Source organism: Coptis chinensis, chromosome 3 (genome assembly GCF_015680905.1).
Source record: "Coptis chinensis isolate HL-2020 chromosome 3, ASM1568090v1, whole genome shotgun sequence".
Lineage (NCBI taxonomy): Eukaryota > Viridiplantae > Streptophyta > Magnoliopsida > Ranunculales > Ranunculaceae > Coptis > Coptis chinensis.
The window spans coordinates 82,548,592-82,572,381 of NC_141458.1; the positions used below are offsets into that span (position 1 = coordinate 82,548,592).

Sequence of the window (23,790 nt, forward strand, 5' to 3'; positions counted from 1 at the left end):
GCAAGAACTCAATGCAATATCAAGGCAGTAGAGTGGTACTGGGTTGGCGGCACTAATAAAAATAGTCGAAACAAATTTGAAAATATTTAAAGTGAACTCAAATACTGCTCTAACAGTTCTGCCACTGAAAAAATATCTAATAACCAAATATAATGATAAACATAGAGTCCAAATGAGTAGCTTACATCACTATCATTAATAATACACAATTCGCCATAGTTTAAAATAATTGAAAATTACATAATGGTAGGGTCCTCATTACTGGATAACTCCTTCGAGTTCTGCTAAGAGATGATAAAGGCAAAAGAACCTATACCTACTAATTTCTACATGCTCCAGTCCATCTCCAACCTTCAGTTCTATAACCATATATTCTTTGTTCAAACTTTTATTAAAACTAAATATCACAATAGATAGGAGTTGCTGGCAGTTGAGGGGATGGAATGAAGGGAGCAATCCAGATAGGAGCGAGAAGGATTTGTGTATGTTCAGACTCGAAGGGAGCAGTAGGTTCTATTACTGGAACAGAGGAGCCGCCTTGGTACTGCCTCAACATAGTGGCTGCTATTGCCCGTTTGAAGATCCACTTTGAATGGGTGGACTTCAAGCATGTGTTCAGGGAATCAAATCGAGTTGCTGACTACTTCTCTAAGTTAAGCAAGGAACATGAGGATTCAATTTTGTATTTCCTACCTCCTGTAGATTATGAACTATCAGAAATAGTAAAGGAGGATGCACAAGGGAAAATGTATTTGAGAACATGAGTTTTTTTTTTCTTTAATACAGGTCGAGGTCTGCCTAACCTCTAAATGCTTCAAAAAAAAAACATCAAATTTTCCAGAAAAAAATAACCACAAATCAACCGAAAGATAACTTGGATTAGTAATTTCAAAAAATATATATATATATATATCACAATAGATGTAAGTGTAACTAATCTAAAATTTCTAACCTTGTAAAGTTTGCGGATTCTCTTAGATGCGACAGTCTTGTCTAAAGTTTGCATGGTATCATTTAAGTTGTATAAATAAATTTCCTGTGCCAACATAACAAGGGCGTTTTATTTCCCGTGTTAGTTTTAAAGAATTAACTATCTATAAAAACAAGGGTGAACTAGTATTACCCCCCACTAGATGAGCCAATTAGGATTTAGATGGAATTAGATGGGAAATTAGGGTCTCCCCCCTAAATACATACAAAAAAAATTTGGTCAACCTACTTTGACTTTTTTTATTGTGTGTGTTTATGGGGGAGACCCTAATTTCCCATCTAGTGGGTGGGGATAATACTTGTTAACCCTAAAAACAAATAGTAAATAATCACCGCCCACAAAATCACAGTAAAGGAAATAGTATTTTACAACTTATTTTTTGTTGTGAAATAGCTCTCTAGCAAGTTACTGATGGAACGGAAAATATCAAAGTTAAAGAGCAAATAATTACTTTAAATCCATAAAAATGAACAAAGAAAACACAGAAGGTAAATTGAAAATCACTCCGTAAAATGTGTCAATACCTATTACTGAGTCAAAGTTGAGAATGACTGGCCGCAATTCCATTATTTGTCCACATGATTAAACTTTATACTTTAGCCATTCATTCAAACTCGCCATTATGTATTGTATAGAATTGTTCAGACACCAAATTAGAATTGTTTATACGGGACCTAATTAGAAAATCATTTAGAATTACTTCATAAATGATTCAGACTCGCTATAAGAAAAAGTTAATCCCAAATCACACAACAACCATCAAAAAGTCTCCATACTCTCGGACCCATTTTATTTCAGCCTAGACTTTTCATATAAATATTTTTCCAAAACAAACCAATGAATTTATAGCAACTGAAATCTAAAATAGCAAATAGATGAGTAGCGATGCACTAATGTTGCAAATTTCCAATGTGATAGTGATCTTTCTAAACTACAATTGTATAGACGTAAAACCGACATTATAGGCATATAATAGGCAATCAAGGCAAAATATGTGAAAACCGACTATATGCAAAGCACCAAAATCAATCTTGTCTTCCATACTTCCAGAATTTAGGCACTAAAATCAATCATACGGGACCTAATTAGAAAATCATTTAGAATTACTTCATAAATGATTCAGACTATCATAAGAAAAAAAGTTAATCCCAAATCACATAACAATCGTCAAAAGTCTCCATACTCTAGGACCCCTTTTTATTTCAGCCTAGACTTTTCATATAAATTCAGACTCTCACATTGTTTAGAAAGTAGTGATAGACACCATTCTTTTCTTTTGACTTGCTTTCTTATAATAGTTAAAAAGCAATAAAGATACAACAACTTTTCTTAAACTCTTAAAACTACATAGACTGGCTAAGGACATGCACAAAATGCTTAGCACAAAGGTCATCTGCAATGGTATGACATGGCTCGCAGACAAATAAATACACTACTCAATTTAGCCAATTCAGCAGAGCGTGCTGGAGCTAGTCACAACAATGACAGGAACAACAACATCAAACAATGTAGGTTTAACCAAAGATCTTGCCCATCCTTTCATAGCATTTCCATTTAGAAATGTTACTCTTAGCTACATCTTGCATACCCAACAAAAATCCGAGTTAATAAATCATCAACTGTGATGTTAGCATAATACATGCACTAATGGGAGACGTACCTGCCTTAAGAGAATGTTATACAGTTTGTCCTTTGCTAGCTACTTCTTTCGGGTTGGTCTCTCTTGGAAATGCTTATGTTTAACGATAGGGACAGAATGGACAATTAGAACCCCCAACATTGAATGAGGAAAAACCAAATTATTAATTACTAAACCACTACCCACAGCCTTTCAAGGCCAAATGTTTGAAACCCTCAACCATACAACAAACAAATAATTAAATAAATTTAAAAAATGAAAGGATAACATCAAATTTGTTAAGGAGGTCTAATATATAAATGAATTTTATTGGTACAACTAATATTAGTTTTTAGCTACTTAATACCAAATTTTCAATTACAAAAACACTATAAGTAACAATTCTCATTTGATCAAAATATACATTGTTTACATGTCCAACCGTACATGAAAGTATGAAACACCTCATAAAGGAAGCCGGTAAACAGCATATGGCATTCACATAAAAAAATCAAGGCCAATAGTAGTGCATACCTTGTCAATAGTCTGTGTTGTAAGGGCATACAGTGGGGGAGCCACTAATTTCATCTTGACAGGACAATCCTCATTTCCACCATCTTCATCTTTCCGCATGGCAGCCTGCAAAATGGAGAAATATGGACGTATTCAGGGCTACAACAACTAAAATTTGGGCAAATAAGCTAACCAAATCATATTAGCAAAATAAACGAAACGAATTAAAGACAACAGTATGAGATCATGACCTTGATGTGAAGAACCCCATCCATCTGAAAACATTTCATTTCAATGTCTGCTTGTATTTTCAACGGCTGTAGGGTCATGCGCCTCCTAATGTTGATTAAAAGAGCATCTTTAATCTCATCTGACACAACGGGTACCAGCTTAGTCACCTGTATAGTGAGTGATAAATGTAAAATGAATAGTCTACCTATGAAATGAACGATGAATTCAATCCGTAAGTAAACTAAAACTGGTCTTTTACGTGCTTGAGTTATCAAAGATTTCTACTCTCAATCCTATGAGATATAGTGGAGTAGATAAGTTCGTTCCACTCCTAGTGCTCTAGCATGGATGTTTTCTAATCTAACTAGTCGTATTTAAGTCTATGAGAGTTTTACAAAGGGAATTATACTACGATGCAACTACCCACAAGATGCAACTAGTCGATTATCTAAATAATTATGGGAAGGCTACGTTGATTCTATGATAAGGAGTTAGAGGGGGATTGATTCCACCTTAACTCAACTTAATCCACTAATCCATTTAATCGTTAATCTGTAATCAATTGAAGCGCTTCGCGAACAATTGGTTATTCCTAATCCCTAATTATACATGGCATTTCTACCAATTTATAACTAGCATGTGAACAATTAAACCCATTCTCATGGTGAACTAATCATTTCTAGAGTGGAATAGAAAATACGACGACTCTACGATAATCGGACTCAAGCTTTCATCAAGGCTTCACAACCCCCTCTAATGGAGGTTTAGCCTTGAATCATTCTGCAATCATTTCCATTTAGATTAAAACTAAACATAATATAAAGCATTGAAATTTACTTAATTTAACAATAATGAAATCTAATTTAATGACTAAATTGAAATAAGGACATGAATTGAAATTAGATCTAGAATTGGAATTGACAAAAATCGAAATTGATAAAGAATACTACTTTATTGATCTAATCAAATTGAAGAACAAGATCCAAGGGTTTAATCTAATGAAGTATTTGAAACTAATTAAATAAAAGAATTAAATCTAGATCTAGAAGCTATTTTAATGGCTACTTTCTATTCTAAGCTATCTACCCTAATTCTCTACTATTTTATCTACCATTAACAAAGAATTAAGCTTTTGTTTTTATACATTCAGATCCAAAAATCGTGCATGGGCTTGGAGCCATGTTTTGGGCCAGAGAATCAGGCCCAAAACCCAATTCTTTCAGTCCAAAAAGGCCTCTTCAGCTGCAGTTGGCTTCCACAGACTTTTCGTCCACTTCTGCTCCTCTGATTGGGTCAAGGCTTACACCATTGCAAAGCTCTTTCCGAGCCGGTCGTTTTGACATAAGGTAGGCCTCAATCCGAGGTCTGAGTCCAAAGATATGGCATTCGGAAGTTCTGCTGACTTTTGCTCCTTTATCTCGCTAAAGTGGCACATTTCTGCACATAATGGACTTTGACGCCTGAAATGCATAAAAAACACTTAATCAGTATTAACTCTTACTTATTATTCACATAATTGGTCTAACAGTATGATTATTAAGGGGTTAAAACTACAGTTTTGGGCTCTTATCAAACCACCCCCAAACAGCATTTTGCTTGTCCTCAAGCAAAGATGAGAAAATTAGAATAAGTGACCAAAAATGGAGTTCTACCTAATCTCGTTTTATTTGAGTGCGATTGCATTGACCATATGCAACAAGGCCTTAAACCACTAGGAATTCCCTAGTGGACGAGTTATAGCCTCGTGAGAGTTTTTCGATGAAGGTACTCACAAACTTCATCTATACTACAACGACTAAGAAAATAAAACTATTGTTTCCTTATTCATGCTCAACTATCTATACATCTCTCTAGCAATTACACAAGAATAACCAGTCAAAACCCTAAGTTAATATATGCGTAATAATCAATCATCTACAATAAACATATATACAATGAGTAGTACTATCAAATGTTTAACAGGTTTGTTTCTGAAAACTCGGAATAGCGTCCTTAAGTAGGTTCTCACAATAATAGTCAAGAAACAACACTCTGATTTTTCCACTCAAGTTTAGCTACTCCGAAGGTGTCGGTGGCTACACTTTTACCTTACAATCTCAATGACAACAAGGAAGCCGGGTCGATCAAACACATCGCCACTTACTATCACACTAACATATTCCTAATTGAGCTAGAGGTCTTTATTAGGTGTTACGGGATTAGGCGGTGGTTTAAGAAGGAAGGAAATGGATATTCAAAAGGACAAGTCCGAGATAATAGAGTCTTCAGATTATTATGTAACTTAGAGAAAACCTTGTTATTTTCTTTTGCTTCTATACTTTGTTTCCATCCTTAGCCATATTTTTCTTTTTCTTTTCTTTGGCTTTTGACTCCCTTTTATTCTATTTTTTTTTGGAGTTTTTATTTTATTTCTATTTTTCTTTTCTTTGGATGGAAACTTCTTTTCTTTATTTTCTGAAGCAACTAACAATTTTTTTTACCACGGTTTTTTTCTCTTCTTCTTTCTTCACTCATTCTATTCTCAGACTTATTCTAAATTGGGTAGGTTGATTTATTCTCTTTTTTTTTTTTTTTTTTTTTGTTTTTGTAACAGGGTAAAGGAATTGTGGTTTATGGAAGGGCTAATGAAAGGCTCGTGAGTGGGCGACTAGCGAAGGAAAATAATTCATAGGTTTGAATTTACGGCTATATCGATCCAAAGAGCTGGCCTAAATTCTCACTTAGGATATGGTTTAGTGATCAAGCAAGTGGGCGTGTGATTTCTCTATCCGGATTTTACTTCTCCCTTGTGTCATTTCTCAAATGTTTCGGCTCATATAAGGCTTTTAGGCTATATTCTCCACAGGATTTGTAGAATAAGTACTCTAGCCTAGATTTGAAACTTCATCTTGCTAACAATCATAGATACTCATGTAATATATTTATAGATAGATGCAAAGATTATTACCTACATTATTAACCTAAGTTTCTAACAATTATTACGATGCAAACTATGTGAGACTTCTAGATTGTTAAAAGCATGGAGAAAGAAACAATACCAATATTCCTAAGTGTATAGCATGACTTATTTATTTATATTTTTAAATTTTTGAAATTTTAACTAGAAAACAAATGCATATTATGTCTATCTATATCGTAACAGATGTCTTAATTACACGTGTTTCTATGCCCCCAAAAACAAAAGCATGCTTTGTCCTCAAAGCATTTAAATAAAGAGGGTAGGAAAAATACCATTGAAACGCGTGAAATTCAGGAACATCTGCAAAACAAAGTTAGAACGTACTAATATAGGAAATAAAAACTGACACAACTCTATAAGAGTTCTACCCATTATGGGGTTAACATAATTAAATTGCTTGGGACATAAGCAGACACTAACAGAACTAAAACTTACCTCCACTCCCGCTGTTATTCGTCATCTTACCGTCATCCTCTACGCCTATAAAGAAGTGAGGTTCCTTCGCGTCTTGCCATGCTATGATAATTTGCGGGCTTCACGCCATTTATCATCTATGGTTGCTAACCTATTAAGTGCCACTTGGTGCGATGGGGTGTAGGGTGCAACACGGTGAGGTTGTATCCGCCACCCATGCCAAGTCATTGCGGAAAGATCGAATAATACTATTGGTGGGTCGACCGTGTCTACCCTAATCCAATCCGTGAAACGTGTACAAAAACAGGGAAAGAAACATAGCATAATCATTGAAATTTAGAACGGGCATAAGAAGGTACTTATGCCTCATGGTATGGGCTCGTGCTAAACTAGACATCAAAGTCACGGAAGGTCATAGAACCAGGTCCATTGGCTAAAGCAAGGAAAACGCGCGCAAGTGGCGTCATTCACGAAGAAAAACGCCATTCCCTAAAATGTTTAGCATAATCCAAAACATAACAGTTCCTATGTTCATGGACCGGGCTACAAAGAACAGCGTTATAGTCCCCTTGGTCCTCAATCTGAAAATGCCGCCCCATAAGCCTCGTGCAAAGACTCATAAGTATAGACATGCATATTATCGAATCTAATAGCACCATGGGTCTTGTATCTCGCGGGCATAGCAAGTCCAAGAACAAATGCTAGCAAGAACACGGTAATTTCCATTGGTTCATCGTCGATGGTGATGGAGAACACTTGTTCTCCATCCGGTCTCTCAAAGAAAATGCAGTTATTATAAAAATAAGATGCAAGTCTTTGGAGAATAAAGTTCAGCCCGGTCTTACCATAAGAGGTTCCGACCATGCGATGTGATCACCTCATGAAACCAAGCACCATAAGTAGTGCTTTGGAACAAATCTTCGAAAAGACTGTTCGGTATTATTATGGGAGATGTCATCTCAAAACTACGCTCGGAATAGCTGCAAAAGCGACCGACAACGCAAGCGAAAAACTGGAATTTTTCTGGTCCAGAGAAGTCGGCGCTGGCGCTCAAATAGAGATGGCTGGCGCTTCTTTGTATTTTAGAAATCCAGTAACTTAGCGCTGGTCGCTTTTGACTTGAAGCTGGTAGCCTTCGAGCAAATTTTTTTCGACAAGTGTAGAAGTGTAGAAAGGCTTCTAAGAAGCTAGCTTATGCGCGCCCGAGTTATTGATTTGCAAAAATGAAGTCGAAACGAAAGGGGAATGCGGGTGTGAAGGGTGAGTGATGGAGTTTAGGTGTAGTGTGAGTTGTGAGAATAGTTTGTATCAAGTTTATATAGGTTTAAAGTTGCTAAAAAGGATCGGAAAGTTGCCAAAACTAATTACGGCGGTTCAGGAATCCTAAAATTTCCAAACTCGAAGCGGAAACAACTTCATAACCCGGATTCTAATTCAAACCCAATTATCTTTTAGGTTGATTTTATGATAGAATGTACCTATTTAATCTAGATTTCATCCTACAATGATTCTCAATCATAGATAGGCCTAAACTCCATATTTTCACCTTACTCATGATAGAAATTCTAACACTAGGGTTTTATAAAAATACTGACTTGAAATGATAAAACCACCCCCAAACAAGTTGGGAAGGTGGGATCAATATGAAACAAGCACACATACTGAAAATAACCCCTTATATTATAATTTTCATGGGAGGTCCTTTCACTTACAAAATTCAAATTACGAGAATAAAAATTACATTATAATAAAACAACAAAATAAATAAAACAACAACTTATAAAACAAAAATAACTTCGACTATCACTCCTCATCCTCTCTAAACTCCTCGCCAATGGTGGTGAGGGCCTGATCTCTAGTGGTGGCTCCGGGCTCCGAAGGTCCAGCAGAAGTGGAGTCCTTCGTCGACGACGCTTCATGCCTCAGTAATTTTGTGTCCTCGAGAGGCGAGTCGTATGAGGTGGGAAGCGTGCTAGCATATCTACTCTAAAAGCATTTGGGCTGGCTTCCATCTCACCCTCGCCTTCTCCATCTCTCATCCTCTCTGGGTGCGGATCTCGAAGTTGTGATGAATGGTCGCTGTCGAGTCCGGAGGTCCGCAGACAGAGTGTTGAGTGAACGATGCCCTATGAAGCATAGCAGCATGCGCTTCGGCATCAACAACACCCGGAAGGCATCCGTATCAAAGCAAGTCCCATCCTCCTCATCCTCCTCCAATCATCCCTGTCCCCGGCCTCCTCTTCTTCTTCCTCTCTATCCTCAGCCCTCCTCCATACTTGTTGGGCACACTCCTATAGATACGCGGGTTACGGTGCGGGGTAATGTAAATCCTCTCGAGATGCAGGAGTTGCTTTCATCTTGACATGATCTTAGTAATAAGCACGGGGAGAGGTGCCAAAGACCTTCCGACCCCCTAATAATGTTCGCCAAAACTGCGGGATCTGAAATCATACTTACGCTCTGGAGTACCCATAGGGCGATGGAGGCGGTCGGACCGATGTCAGCGACCTTGTCCGCCTAGGACATTCCAACCAATCCATCGAAGCCGGTTGGTGTTGGTTGGTCTGAGGGATGCTGGCGAACACAATGGGAGTTTGGATTGTAACTCCCATTGATGTTGCAAGATGCGCCATCAACGGCTCTACCCGTCAAACCGAGGATCCCGTAAAGTGGCATCAGATTGATTCTAAGGCGGAATGCCTAGAATCTCAACCCAACAGCCCGTAGTCAACTTCTCTTCTTCCCGACCATCACAAAATCCTACTCCCTCCAACTCCCTAGTGTTGTAGAATCGTCGGACCAAGTCTTCGTGGTAGAAGTCTTCGGTCGAAAGTACCGAAGACTATTCCAGTCTCTACTAGCCATTCGTCACCGTAAAGCGGTAGCAAAATGGTCGGCGATGAAAACTTGCTCGGTATGATTGGCGTTGAGCCATCTAGTGTTGGAATGGGTGAGGGTCTAAATATGATGTGGTGGTGGTGGATTAGCTTGACCGACCTAAAAAGAACAGTGGTGGTGATGGAGTGGTGGTGGTAAGCACCAATTTTATAAATTTGGTGGTTTTAGTGCTTAAAATCGGTGGGGTTGTGGTGGTTTGGTTGTAGAAGATTTGGGTTAGGATTTGATATTGGGCGTGGGTTTATTGGATTTTATTTTTAAATTTTATTTTTGCTAGGGTTTTGAACTTTAAGCTTGGCGTTAATGGCGGTGGAAGATGAAGAACGCGATGAACTGTTCGTGAGAAGGTAAGGCCATGGCATCTCCATGGGGTTGGGTTGGTTGGGCCCAAGCCCAAAATCGAAATTTTGATTTTTTCGATTTTTTTGCGAATTTCAAATCAAAATTCCGCCGTTACCGGTCCGATTTTTTTGCGAATGAGATATGGAAATGATCAGGAGAGAATTTCCTATCAATTATCCATAAAACACTCTATTCGACTTCAGATGACATACGTGATAGTGGAAAACGCCCGAAATGCGTGCATGGCGTAAGTTATCTTGAGCGAATGAAATCTAAATTAATAGATTATGTCAATCTGAATCGTAATACAATAAAAGCGGCCTAAGCAACTCTAATGGGACATAAAACATTTTAGTGCGGAAACATTTAACACCCCACCCCAAACAAATTTTTTACAACGAAGCTTAGAAAATTTGTTTTTAGAAATGGGTCTTTTAAAGTCGATTCAGAGACTTCATAGATTACTATGTTTATTTTATTTTTTATTTTTTATTTTAGTTTTAGTAGGAAAAACAATAAGCAATAAAGACATAATTCACACCATAGAGAAACATGACTCAAAAAATCCGAGAAAAACATGCAAGAGTGGAAAGCGTGAACTATGTGAACCGTGGACTTAGGATCCGGTACTTACAGCCACACACTCCATAGGGAGGGCCGGTTACCTTAATGGTGCACTCACCAATATATTGGAATGAAAGGAAATGCACCAACACAGAAATTTGAGTCGTTTATAGTCGGATACTCAAGACTTTATCTAAAACATATGTATGAACATCACGGTTGATCATATATCAACAACCGAAATAGTTGTGGATCATTCCATAAATAAAATATCATGAAAAAATATCCAAACACAATGAAGCACCAAGATTTCCCTACGACCACGACCTAGTGGAATCCAAAGCGAAGTCGGATAACCCTATTGTGTAACCTATCATGCACCTTCTTTTTCATTTTTGAATCGTGGGTGTTTTAGTAAATAAGTGTGGAAAAGTGAATGGTTGTGGAGGATATGGTGGATATGGATAAGTTTTAGAAAAGGCGACACATTGCCACAATGAGGATGTGGTTTTGGCAAGCTGAACTTCATTCATTGTGTGTGTGGAGGACTGTCTCAATTCTGAAAATGAAGGTGTCAAATAGTTTGTCCTTCAAGTATCTGTTTGCTAGTAGGATTTAAAAAATTATGAAGCACGGGGAGAAACAAAAGGATCGAGTGCAAACTCGAGATTCCTTTGAAAGGGTGGAAGGAGGGGAATCGAGGTGTTTGTTGTGCAAGTTAGTTCTTGATAGGGTGAATTGTCACCTACTCGAAGAAACTCATCAAATTCCTCATCAAGATTGGTCATATCCACATTACTATGGTAGTCCTCTACATCTTTGAGAAAATCCTCTATCCCTTCCTCATCAATAATATGTGTATCGACTAGTGTAGGAATGGAAATATTTGAGTCCGACTTTCCAAAGGAAAGAATTTTGGGCATATGACTATCGGGGGCGTGTTGTTGAAATAATCTCGAGCAAAGCTCTCGATCATGCTAACCTCTCCATCCATAGGCGAATCGGTAAAGCTGTGTCCTTGTTTTAAAAACATTGACTTCAACAAAGACAAGATGGCCAAAAGACATGGATATTGAACCATCACGGCAATTAATGAGCATTGGCGGTTGCCAAGAAAGGGCCCTAGAATGATCGGGACGAGTCGTTAGCGACTTACGTATCGAGGACTACAAAATCAGCCGGATAGTAGAAATCCTGAACTTTTACCAGCACATTTTCGACTACACCCTTAGGATACTTAATAGACCGATCAACTAATTGCAACGTCATTTTAGTGGGTTGCATCTTGTCTAGACCTATTTGTCTATACAAATAAAATGGGAGTAAGTTAACACTAGCCCCCAGGTCTAATAACGCGGTCGTCGTATAGGAATCTCCTAAGGTGCATTGTCTGATGGGGCGACCGAGGTCCTTGTACTTAACAATTCCATTATGTTAGGATAAGGTTGGGAATTGTTACGTTAAAAAAGGCGTCTTTTGGTATATTTGTCTTTCGCCTAGTAGTACACAATTCCTTAAGAAACTTAGCATGGTGTGGTAGCTTTTTATAACCGAGGAAAGGAAGGTTTATAGTTAGATTCTTGGCGTCCCTAATCTCCTCGTAAGTTGTATCTCTAGTTAACATGGCTAATTTTTGTGGAAGCGGTGGTTTCGTCTATATTTAGCAATGGTATCACTGGATGTTTAAGCGTGGCTTTATGTTTCTTAGGTTGTGTTATGGCTGGTACCTCTACAGGTGGTAGGCTCTTGAGTTTCTATTTGGGTATCTAGTAATATAGCGGTGTAGGGACTCTTGGTGGGGTAACTATGGGCATAGTTACTTTGTTATCAACCACTCTGCTGCGAGCGGAGAGTGGTGATGGCATTTATCTCACCTACATTTTCATATTCATTACTAGTATTATCGGTGACCTCAAAAGTTGTGTTTGTTGTTTTAGGATTAGGTATTACGTTACACGGAAACACACCTTTGGGTTGGGCTTTATCTTGAGCCAATTTGTTGGGTTAAATTATTAACGGAGTTGTAGAAATTTGTTGGTTAGATTGAGCCATGGTTTGGAAAAGTTTTGGCTCACTTGTATGAAGGTGTCAAGGCGATCCGGTTGGGTGGGTGTAGTGTTCACGGGTGGTGTATTCTTTGGAACTATTTCCCGTGAATTATTTATTGGTGGATTTTGATAGTTATTATTTACCGGAACGATACCTCTATTAGCATTATAATTATTATAATTACCTTGACCTTGTGCTTGACCTTGTCGAGGTTGCACTTGGTTGTTATAATTATTAAAATTACCACGACCACCCCTCCTTGTCGTAGTGGAGCTTGGTTAAAGCTCTGCGTTGGCCTAACATATTGATGATTGTACCCTTGAGGTGTGACGTTTTGGTTATTCCGCCAACCGAAGTTGGGATTTTGTCTCCAAGGGGCGTTAGGTTCACTATTAATGGAACAAACCTGTTTCATAGGCTATAGGGCCGATTGGGAATCGGGGATGCTCGGGACTCAAATGAAACTACATGGATTTGAATTTACATTCATAGCGGGGATTGGCTTTTGTTATGAAATGGCATCTACCTTTTTAGTGAGGGATTCAATCGAGTTTTAAGCTCGGGATCTGATTTAACCTCAAACATCTTGGTAGCCTTAAGCGTGGAAGAAGAACTAAGCGGGCGGGGATATCATCACTACCCCCGGTTGTTATTTCGCTTAGTTTGATCCTCTAAAAATTTATAAGCCTCAGGCTCCTTTACTTAAGAAACTACCCCCATTCATTATGTCAAGGACTTCTTTATGGTGATCTTTGAAGTCCTTTGAAAAAGGCACGAACTAACGTGTCTTTTGCTAAGTTATGGTGTGGACACTCTATAAGCGGATCGGTGAAACGATTCCAAGCCTCTGAAAATGATTCATGAGGATTTTGTCGAAAAGAAATGAATCTTGGAAAGCATCTCATCCGTCTTTAGGGGTGGGTAAAATGTTCCATAAACATTTGAACAAGTTTAGCCCACGAGTCCCACGAATTAGGCTTTGGCGAGTTAACCAAGAGGCGCCTTATCGGGCTAAGGTGAAAGGGAATACCCTTAATTTAATTTGTTCGAACCAACCGTAGGATGGTGGAATGTTGTTAAGACTTGTTCAATCCTACGTATCTTTGGTAAGGTTTTTCATGGTCTAAACTATGAAAAGCGGGTAACAAATTAAAAATTTGGAGGGATTAAAGGAAATCCCATTGGTGGATCTGCTAAACGATGCAAGATTTGGGGCTATCGCTCAAGGCTTTGTAGAAGTCGAGAGAGAGGAGTCTCTCTTTCTTCCCCATTATATCGGTGGTGTGTGTGGAATAGTAGCTAGAGGTGTAGTTTGTGGTATACTAGATAGACTTGTTTGTTGATGTTGTTGTGTATTTACGTTAGGTGTTTTGTTGGCCGGACCTTAATCTCATGCAAGACTAAGTCGAGCTTAACTAAACATGCAACACTCCAAACAATTACGATGTACTAGTATAAACCTCTAACGAGGAGATCGCGAGGTGTGGAAGAAAGGAATACCTGATTGCGTCCTTGCTTCAGCTTATGAATAGCGTCTTTGTTTACGCGTGTTCAGTGTATATAAGAGAATAGAACACTGAAAAACTTGACAACTCGAAGTTCGAAGCAAACTGTGGAAATCCGGAAATTTCAGCTAAGGCTGCCTTCTATCTTTATGGGTATCTCTATGTAAATTCGAAAGTCCAATTAACTTAGCTGGTGGCTCTCTTTGAGCGTGGTGCTCGGTGTATTGATCAAATTCAGTAACATATAGCTGGTCGGTCGCTCTCTCTTTAAGCGGCGCTTCGATTGTATTTTTCTCGCGGAATTTTTCCAAAACTGAAACGGCAACCACAGTATGAATCAAACAAGGGTGGGTGGGTGAAATGGGACTTAAAAATTACTAATTCTATTATGAAAACAATGCTAAAGTGCAACTAAGATGGCAGCGGCGCCATTTGATAAGAGTGAAATGAATAGTTTACCTACGAAATGAACTATGAATTCACAACGTAAGTAAACTAAACTTATACTTTTACGTGCTTGAGTTATCAAAGATTTCTACTCTCAATCCTATGAGATATAGTGGAGTAGATAAGTTCGTTCCACTCCTAGTGCTCTAGCATGGATGTTTTCTAATCTAACTAGTCGTATTTAAGTCTATGAGAGTTTTACGAAGGGAATTATACTACGATGCAACTACCCACAAGATGCAACTAGTCGATTATCTAAATAATTATGGGAAGGCTACGTTGATTCTATGATAAGGAGTTAGAGGGGATTGATTCCACCTTAACTCAACTTAATCCACTAACGAACGAATAATCGTAGAATCGAATTGAATTGCTTTCAGAACAATTGGTTATTCCTAATCCCTAATTATACATGGCATTTCTACCAATTTATAACTAGCATGTGAACAATTAAACCCATTCTCATGGTGAACTAATCATTTCTAGAGTGGAATAGAAAATACTGACGACTCTACGATAATGGGACTCAAGCTTTCATCAAGGCTTCACAACCCCTCTAATGGAGGTTTAGCCTTGAATCATTCCATAATCATTTCCATTTAGATTAAAACTAAACATAATATAAAGCATTGAAATTTACTTAATTTAACAATAATGAAATCTAATTTAATGACTAAATTGAAATAAGGACATGAATTGAAATTAGATCTAGAATTGGAATTGACAAAAATCGAAATTGATAAAGAATACTACTTTATTGATCTAATCAAATTGAAGAACAAGATCCAAGGGTTTAATCTAATGAAGGATTTGAAACTAATTAAATAAAACAATTAAATCTAGATCTAGAAGCTATTTTAATGGCTACTTTCTATTCTAAGCTATCTACCCTAATTCTCTACTATTTTATCTACCATTAACAAAGAATTAAGCTTTTGTTTTTATACATTCAGATCCAAAATCGTGCATGGGCTTGGAGCCATGTTTTGGGCCAGAGAATCGTGCCCAAAACCCAATTCTTCCAGTCCAAAAAGGCCTCTTCAGCTGCAGTTGGCTTCCACAGACTTTTCGTCCACTTCTGCTCCTCTGATTGGGTCAAGGCTTGGACTATTGCAAAGCTCTTTCCGATCCGGTCGTTTTCACATAAGGTAGGCCTCAATCCGAGGTCTGAGTCCAAAGATATGGCATTAGGAAGTTCTGGCGACTTTTGCTCCTTTATCTCGCTAAAGTGGCACATTTCTCACGCACATAATGGACTTTGGCCTTTGAAATGCATAAAAACACTTAATCAGTATTAACTCTTACTTATTATTCACATAATTGGTCTAACAGTATGATTATTAAGGGGTTAAAACTACAGTTTTGGGCTCTTATCAGTGAGCAATTGATAAGTTAAAAACAAACAAAATACCTTCTACTACCAAATAATGAGTGGCGCGAATTGTAGTTACCTCCTTCCCATCTGGACCAACTTCCTTAATGTCACGTGTAAGTGAGTTTAAAATGGAGCCAGGATCATTCACGATTAATATGAATGCCTGGTTAAACAATAACGCTTAAACCAAATTGCAATTCAGTCAACAACGTGACTTTAAGGTGAGCATGATCTAAGAAGTTACTGATGGAACGGAAAAGATCAAAGTTAAAGAGCAAATAATTACTTTAAATCCATAAAAATGAACAAAGAAAACACAGAAGGTAAATTGAAAATCACTCCGTAAAATGTGTCAATACCTATTACTGAGTCAAAGTTGAGAATGACTGGCCGCAATTCCATTATTTGTCCACATGATTAAACTTTATACTTTAGCCATTGATTCAAACTCGCCATTATGTATTGTATAGAATTGTTCAGACACCAAATTAGAATTGTTTATACGGGACCTAATTAGAAAATCATTTAGAATTACTTCATAAATGATTCAGACTCGCTATAAGAAAAAGTTAATCCCAAATCACACAACAACCATCAAAAAGTCTCCATACTCTCGGACCCATTTTATTTCAGCCTAGACTTTTCATATAAATATTTTTCCAAAACAAACCAATGAATTTATAGCAACTGAAATCTAAAATAGCAAACAGATGAGTAACACATGCAGCTAATGTTGCAAATTTCCAATGTGATAGTGATCTTTCTAAACTACAATTGTATAGACAGAAACCGACATTATAGGCATATAATAGGCAATCAAGGCAAAATATGTGAAACTTCGACTATATGCAGCACCAAAATCAATCTTGTCTTCCATACTTCAGAATTTAGGCACTAAAATCAATCATACGGGACCTAATTAGAAAATCATTTAGAATTACTTCATAAATGATTCAGACTCGCCATAAGAAAAAGTTAATCCCAAATCACATAACAATCGTCAAAAAGTCTCCATACTCTAGGACCCTTTTTATTTCAGCCTAGACTTTTCATATAAATTCAGACTCGCACATTGTTTAGAAAGTAGTGATAGACACCATTCTTTTCTTTTGACTTGCTTTCTTATAATAGTTAAAAAGCAATAAAGATACAACAACTTTTCTTAAACTCTTAAAACTACATAGACTGGCTAAGGACATGCACAAAATGCTTAGCACAAAGGTCATCTGCAATGGTATGACATGGCTCGCAGACAAATAAATACACTACTCAATTTAGCCAATTCAGCAGGAGCGCGCTGGAGCTAGTCACAACAATGACAGGAACAACAACATCAAACAATGTAGGTTTAACCAAAGATCTTGCCCATCCTTTCATAGCATTTCCATTTAGAAATGTTACTCTTAGCTACATCTTGCATACCCAACAAAAATCCGAGTTAATAAATCATCAACTGTGATGTTAGCATAATACATGCACTAATGGGAGACGTACCTGCCTTAAGAGAATGTTATACAGTTTGTCCTTTGCTAGCTACTTCTTTCGGGTTGGTCTCTCTTGGAAATGCTTATGTTTAACGATAGGGACAGAATGGACAATTAGAACCCCCAACATTGAATGAGGAAAAACCAAATTATTAATTACTAAACCACTACCCACAGCCTTTCAAGGCCAAATGTTTGAAACCCTCAACCATACAACAAACAAATAATTAAATAAATTTAAAAAATGAAAGGATAACATCAAATTTGTTAAGGAGGTCTAATATATAAATGAATTTTATTGGTACAACTAATATTAGTTTTTAGCTACTTAATACCAAATTTTCAATTACAAAAACACTATAAGTAACAATTCTCATTTGATCAAAATATACATTGTTTACATGTCCAACCGTACATGAAAGTATGAAACACCTCATAAAGGAAGCCGGTAAACAGCATATGGCATTCACATAAAAAAATCAAGGCCAATAGTAGTGCATACCTTGTCAATAGTCTGTGTTGTAAGGGCATACAGTGGGGGAGCCACTAATTTCATCTTGACAGGACAATCCTCATTTCCACCAGCTTCATCTTTCCGCATGGCAGCCTGCAAAATGGAGAAATATGGACGTATTCAGGGCTACAACAACTAAAATTTGGGCAAATAAGCTAACCAAATCATATTAGCAAAATAAGCTTAAACGAATTAAAGACAACAGTATGAGATCATGACCTTGATGTGAAGAACCCCATCCATCGAAAACATTTCATTTCAATGTCTGCTTGTATTTTCAACGGCTGTAGGGTCATGCGCCTCCTAATGTTGATTAAAAGAGCATCTTTAATCTCATCTGACACAACGGGTACCAGCTTAGTCACCTGTATAGTGAGAAATTGATAAGTTAAAAACAAACAAAATACCTTCTACTACCAAATAATGAGTGGCGCGAATTGTTGTTACCTCCTTCCCATCTGGACCAACTTCCTTAATGTCACGTGTAAGTGAGTTTAAAATGGAGCCAGGATCATTCACGATTAATATGAATGCCTGGTTAAACAATAACGCTTAAACCAAATTGCAATTCAGTCAACAACGTGACTTTAAGGTGAGCATGATCTAAGAAATTACCTCATATGCATGTCCATATTTTCGGTATATTGGCCAACCAATACTGATATAGAGATCCTGCTGGAAGAAAATACAATCATATTATTAAGCAAACTAATAGATAACAACCAATAACTACACTAAACAATTAATTCTATAAACTAAATCAACAATTCATAGATTGAGTCTTCCAAATTGAACAAACTTCAACTCATAAAAAGCCCCTGTCTCCTTTGCTAGTTCAAGAATCTGTAGTAAGTCAGATCGAGATGCTCAATCCTGCTTAGGAACAGGGCTTTGTCCTCTTTCCTCTCTTTCATAGTTTTCATAGTTCTACTATTTCCTCTCTTCCATTGTTTTCAATGTGATGTGTTTATTTCCTACACCAGTTACCCATTCATAAAAGTATTATGTGACATCTTTATCCCCTGTAGCTTAAGATATATCTCCGACATTGCGTCAATTAATCTGCTTACCTTAGTGTAGTGGTAACTTGTCGTAATTGGATAGGATTACCAGAAGTGCTTCAGTAATTCTTGTGTAGATGCCGAGTGATGCAGGGCTTCCCCTTTATTTCCCTCTGGTAGTTGGTCAAGGACATTTTCCTAAGGGCTCTTGCCAATGTGATACTTGGTACTTGAGTGATGTTGAGTCAAGTCTATTAGAACCTTAAGCACAACATCAGGCCTAACAAAGGGATCACTAAACCCATTTTCTCTCATATCTGAAATAAAATTTTGTAAAAAACCGCAAGAAAGCTGAGTGTTCAAGTCATGACTGATTGGTTTTGTGTTGAATTCTGCATCTCCCACATTTCTAACAGCGTTAGCATACTGAGAATCATAATATTGTTGAGGATCCTTAATAGAAAGAGGTGCAAACGGAAGCTTATGATGAGGATCCTGCAGATATTCAATTGCAACCATTAAGTAGACCATTTCCATCCTTGTTGTTTGAGTTGTACTCTCATCCAACTCAGGCTATTTGGACCTAGAAAGTGCTTCTGTTGCTACAGTCCAAGTGTTTCCTAATGCAACATGTTCGGCTCTTCCTTGAAGAACAAATGTTGCATGCCGGTTAAGATTATGTGAGAGATTGTACTCATCACACTCTAAGTCAATAACTCCTTAACTTTTATCATGATGCAGCAAGCCGAAGATACGACGTAGGAAAATGTTGAAACTCGAACTGCTGCTGATCATGGTTTTGCATAAAGCTCTGAATATCCAACTCCATTCATAGAACTGACATTAACAAGTAAAAAGAAAGTCAGGACCAGAAAAACATAATTAAGGTTAACAACCTTTAAGCACTGGCACAGGGTAACCACATTAGGTTGATTTATTGATTCTCAATCCAATTCAAACCTTGATGTTTACCGCTTTGTACCGTGTCTGCACCCCGGTGTAACTATGTAAGTTCCCAAATGTTTGCAAGCCAAGTTGTCTTGCACTCTGCTATATTGCTATATATACTCTTTTGGGAATGATCATGTCACTTCACTCAACCCACCCCCAATTAGAATTAGTAAGATGTACAACTAACCAAGTTACACTATGTACTACCAATCAAATCAATCCACTCGTAAATTAATCATGCACCTTAGAGTTCGAAGTAAAGGAGATTGAAGTCTTACAGAGTTCAAAGATAACTTACTAGTAAAGGAGATTAAAGTTCAATGAGGCTGCTTTGGAGAAAACCAATGCTAACTGATAGAAGCACTGATTCTCCGTCTTAAATGTGAATCTATTTCCTAAACTTAACATTGAACTTCCTTAACAACTTGCATATAGTAATACCACACATTTTATATTTAAGCACAAATAATGGGTTATAAACTTAGAATTGAAATTTAATGAGGTTCAGGGGTGGATCCAGGATTTTGAATCAAGGGGGGGAGGCTGCTAGTAGAAATGTTAACACCTAATTTTTTTGGTGGTGAAATGTTGTATTATTCAAACTACCCTTTTTTTTGTGGCAGTCCTAACTAATAGTTCCGTCGCATTGCCTGTTGCAAGTTTACACTCAAGCTGTACCATTCAACCAAACTCCATTTGAAATTTTCTTTAACGCATATCATTGACCCACACCAAGCAGTGAAGAACAAAAGCATTCATAAGCAAGACAACTCAATTGAGATTTAACATTCGAAAAAATCATTACATTTATTCATTTGTTATGGAATCACTATAGCCAACACATCCTTTAACAAACAAACAATAATAAAGCATTAAGATCATCCCTGAAAAATTCATAAAAGAAGGATTGAGTTGTCTATATCTAGTAGCTACTCACCAAGCACCATAGAGATGAAGTCTCACAAATAGTGAGTCGGCCAGTCGCTATATGTGAAACTTGCGCGTATGGCTTCAAAATTACTTAGATGAATGGGAAGGTTCTATACAAAAAGTTAGAACTAAAGTCTAGTGAAGATGTATAAGCCTACTACCATAGAAGAGAAATGCAAAATTAACATCATACAACCCCATTTAAATTAGGAAAGTAGACGAAGCACTCCAAAATTCTAATTTAATTGCAAAATGAAAAAACAAAATCAGACCAAGCACTCCAAAACTTTAATGTAACTGCAAAATGAAAAAAAAAAACTATCCATTTAATTTAATTACTTTAAAAGTTATGCAACATAATGTCTACTTGAGCATATATATAGTAGCAATGCCCTATAAAGCATTTCGAATGGCTTATGAGGCAACATGTTAAACAACATCAAACGGACTCTGGGTGTATGCCATCAGAAAACAACAATAACACGACAACAATTCATAAAACCAAAAGAACAAATTAATTAGATGACTGAAGAGTAAAAAAGAAGATAGTGAGAGGCTTGAATACCTGGTGACAAAGAAGAGATTGAGCTTTCCTGAATTTTAACGGGTTTTATACTGATGTTCAGCAACAAAAAATTACAGGGTAAAACAAAACAACATCAAACGGACTCTAGGTGTATGCCATCAGAAAATAACAATAACACGACAATAATTCATAAAACCAAAAGAACAAATTAATTAGATGACTGAAGAGTAAAAAAAAGATAGTAAGAGGCTTGAATACCTGGTGATGAAGAAGAGGTTGAGCTTTCTTGAATTTTAACGGGTTTTATACGGATGTTCAACAACAAAAAATTACAGGGTAAAACAAAGTCCACTAAACAGTTTGAAGATACATGAAGATTAAGGTGCATAGTGCAAAAACTACCTGAGTGCCTAACAAAACCATAGTTTTGAAGGTTCATGTTCACCCATTTAAAGTAACATCATATAATGCCTAGTATAGTGCCTACTATATTCACCATGCAATGCCTATACTGTTAGTGAACAATAAGCTAATGCGGAACTTGGAATAGTTGGACAAAAAAAAACAGTTGGAATTTGGACATAATTCATCATTCAAAAAGAACAATCCAGTCACTGAAAACTTCAAAAACTAAAAATTCAATTTTGAGCATGCGAGGCAATACCATATATTGCAATCAAATTTTCATCCCATTAATTAAACAATTTCTAAACAATCAGTGTATAATTCATTTTTACATACCTCCTATTTGTGTTTGTTCAATTTCTTTCAGGGTTGTACCCATTCTCCCTCTTCTTCTGCTTAACAATATGTTTAGAATATACCATAAGGTCGACAATCATTTCCCTATTAAACACATTATTTAATAAACAAACAATAATAAAACATTAAGATTATCCCTGAAAAATTCATAAAAGAAGGATTGAGTTGTTGATTGATATGCCTTTGATAGTGATTTCTACGATTAATAGAACAGCCGCTGTCTTTGTTGGTCATTTTCAGGACCTCTTCATAGTTCTGCGTCGCCGATGTGAAACATTTCGGTTCTGTAAAACACAAAAATGAAAATGTAAAAACGAAGGCACGGAATTAAGGAAGAAAACACAAAGTACCTCTAGCATCGTAATTTTGACTAAATGTAACTTTGACTAAAAGAAAATTAATGAATAAGAGAGATTTACAAAAAGAAAAAAGGGAGGGGGGGGGGACATTGAAAAGCGTTGGGGAGATGAAGATGGGGATTGAAGAACCAGAGAGTGAGAGGGAAAAAACAACATTGAAATGACAACAACATGAAAACTCGATCAAAATGAAAAAGGAAAGACATTAGTAATCCGACCCATACCTTAGAAACTTGGACAGGATCAATGCCTCAACAAAAAATAGAAAATGAAAGAGGGAAAGTGGGTTCGAAACTTATTCAGAGAGAAAGATCAGTGTATATAAGGAAAATGTGACAGAGAAGCGCTAAGTCACCACTGGAGACATATACATAGAGAGAGGGGAGATGAGGAACAATTCTAGGAAAGTCTGGGATACGCCTAGTCTGTTTTGGCTTTAGTTTTTTTTTAGAAGGGGAGGGGGGGATTAATTAAAATTAAATGAATCTGAAAATTGGAAGTACAATCCTCAAAATACAGGCCCAAAATGAGGCAATAATTATCGAAATCGAGTCTTAAAAAAACAAAATCGATCCTAGTATTCTCACTGTCATAAATGGTGAAAGTGAGAAACTATTAGCATAAATGGCGAATCACATAAACGGAAACAAACATTAATAAGTATACAACAATGATTTACACCAAAATTGAATAAATAAGAGAATTAAATTTAAAACATGAAATTGCGAATTGTGAATTCCAACAAATACTTCGAACTGAATTGCAGATAATTGAATAACCATATCATAGAGTAATTTGACAGACAATTGAAGTTAATCTGGAAAAAAAAATACTGAATTATGGCAATGTAAAACCATCGAAAAAAAAAAGATCGACACCCGACAATAAGAAAACCAAAGAAAATAGTACCATACCAAAGTTGTAGAAGGAAAGTAATCAGACCAAGCACTCCAAAACTTTAATGAAACTGCAAAATAAAAAAACACTAACCGACCATTTTGACCAATACCCTTGACGATACACGATATATGTTTTTAAGTTTTCCTGTCGATATCGTCATTCGCGCTTTAACCGCTCCTACTCCTTTCCCTTTCTTCAAAACAGGAAGGAAGCAAGAGAAAAGCAATAAGCAACAAAAAGATTTTCATTTTTCCAATAGAGATTAGAAACGTACATTTGCATTTTAACATTAGAAACGATAAGAACGAAACGAAAACCCTACATATGCATTTTAAAATTGGTTGCAGTAAGTTTCTGTGGAAATAAGATAGAAAAAAAAAACCCATTACCAGTGATTGAAAAAATTTCGGCGAGTATTTATCGAGTTTTGGTGTGAAGAAAGTAGAATGAGAACATA

The 23,790-nt window shown here is 36.8% G+C and overlaps 1 protein-coding gene and 1 long non-coding RNA gene across 2 annotated transcripts; both read right to left on the minus strand.

The window, feature by feature from the left end:
- Positions 1-164: 164 nt before the first annotated feature.
- Positions 165-17,991, minus strand: LOC147511135 (eukaryotic translation initiation factor 2 subunit alpha homolog). The gene is made up of 6 exons (XM_086598370.1): positions 17,893-17,991; positions 15,983-16,069; positions 3,374-3,520; positions 3,144-3,248; positions 953-1,036; positions 165-696 (listed from the first exon to the last, which is right to left on the minus strand). The coding sequence occupies exons 1-6, from the start codon at positions 17,989-17,991 to the stop codon at positions 649-651; spliced, it is 570 nt and encodes a 189-aa protein (XP_086454496.1). The 3' UTR covers positions 165-648.
- Positions 17,992-18,129: 138 nt separating this feature from the next.
- LOC147511136 (uncharacterized) lies at positions 18,130-23,528 on the minus strand. Its single transcript, XR_015216942.1, has 4 exons — positions 23,428-23,528; positions 18,520-22,358; positions 18,352-18,438; positions 18,130-18,269 (listed from the first exon to the last, which is right to left on the minus strand). It is a non-coding gene; the product is annotated as an uncharacterized LOC147511136 (long non-coding RNA).
- Positions 23,529-23,790: the final 262 nt, after the last annotated feature.

Bases quoted from the DNA above. Each gene is read 5' to 3' on its own strand.
- LOC147511135 (XM_086598370.1), bottom strand. From the start codon at position 17,991: ATGCGGAAAGATGAAGCTGGTGGAAATGAGGATTGTCCTGTCAAGATG. The intron at 3,521-15,982 runs GTAACTACAATT...CTCACTATACAG, and splicing joins TTGGTCCAGATGGGAAGGAG to GTGACTAAGCTGGTACCCGT. The intron at 1,037-3,143 runs GTATGCACTACT...ATGTTGGCACAG, and splicing joins CAACACAGACTATTGACAAG to GAAATTTATTTATACAACTT.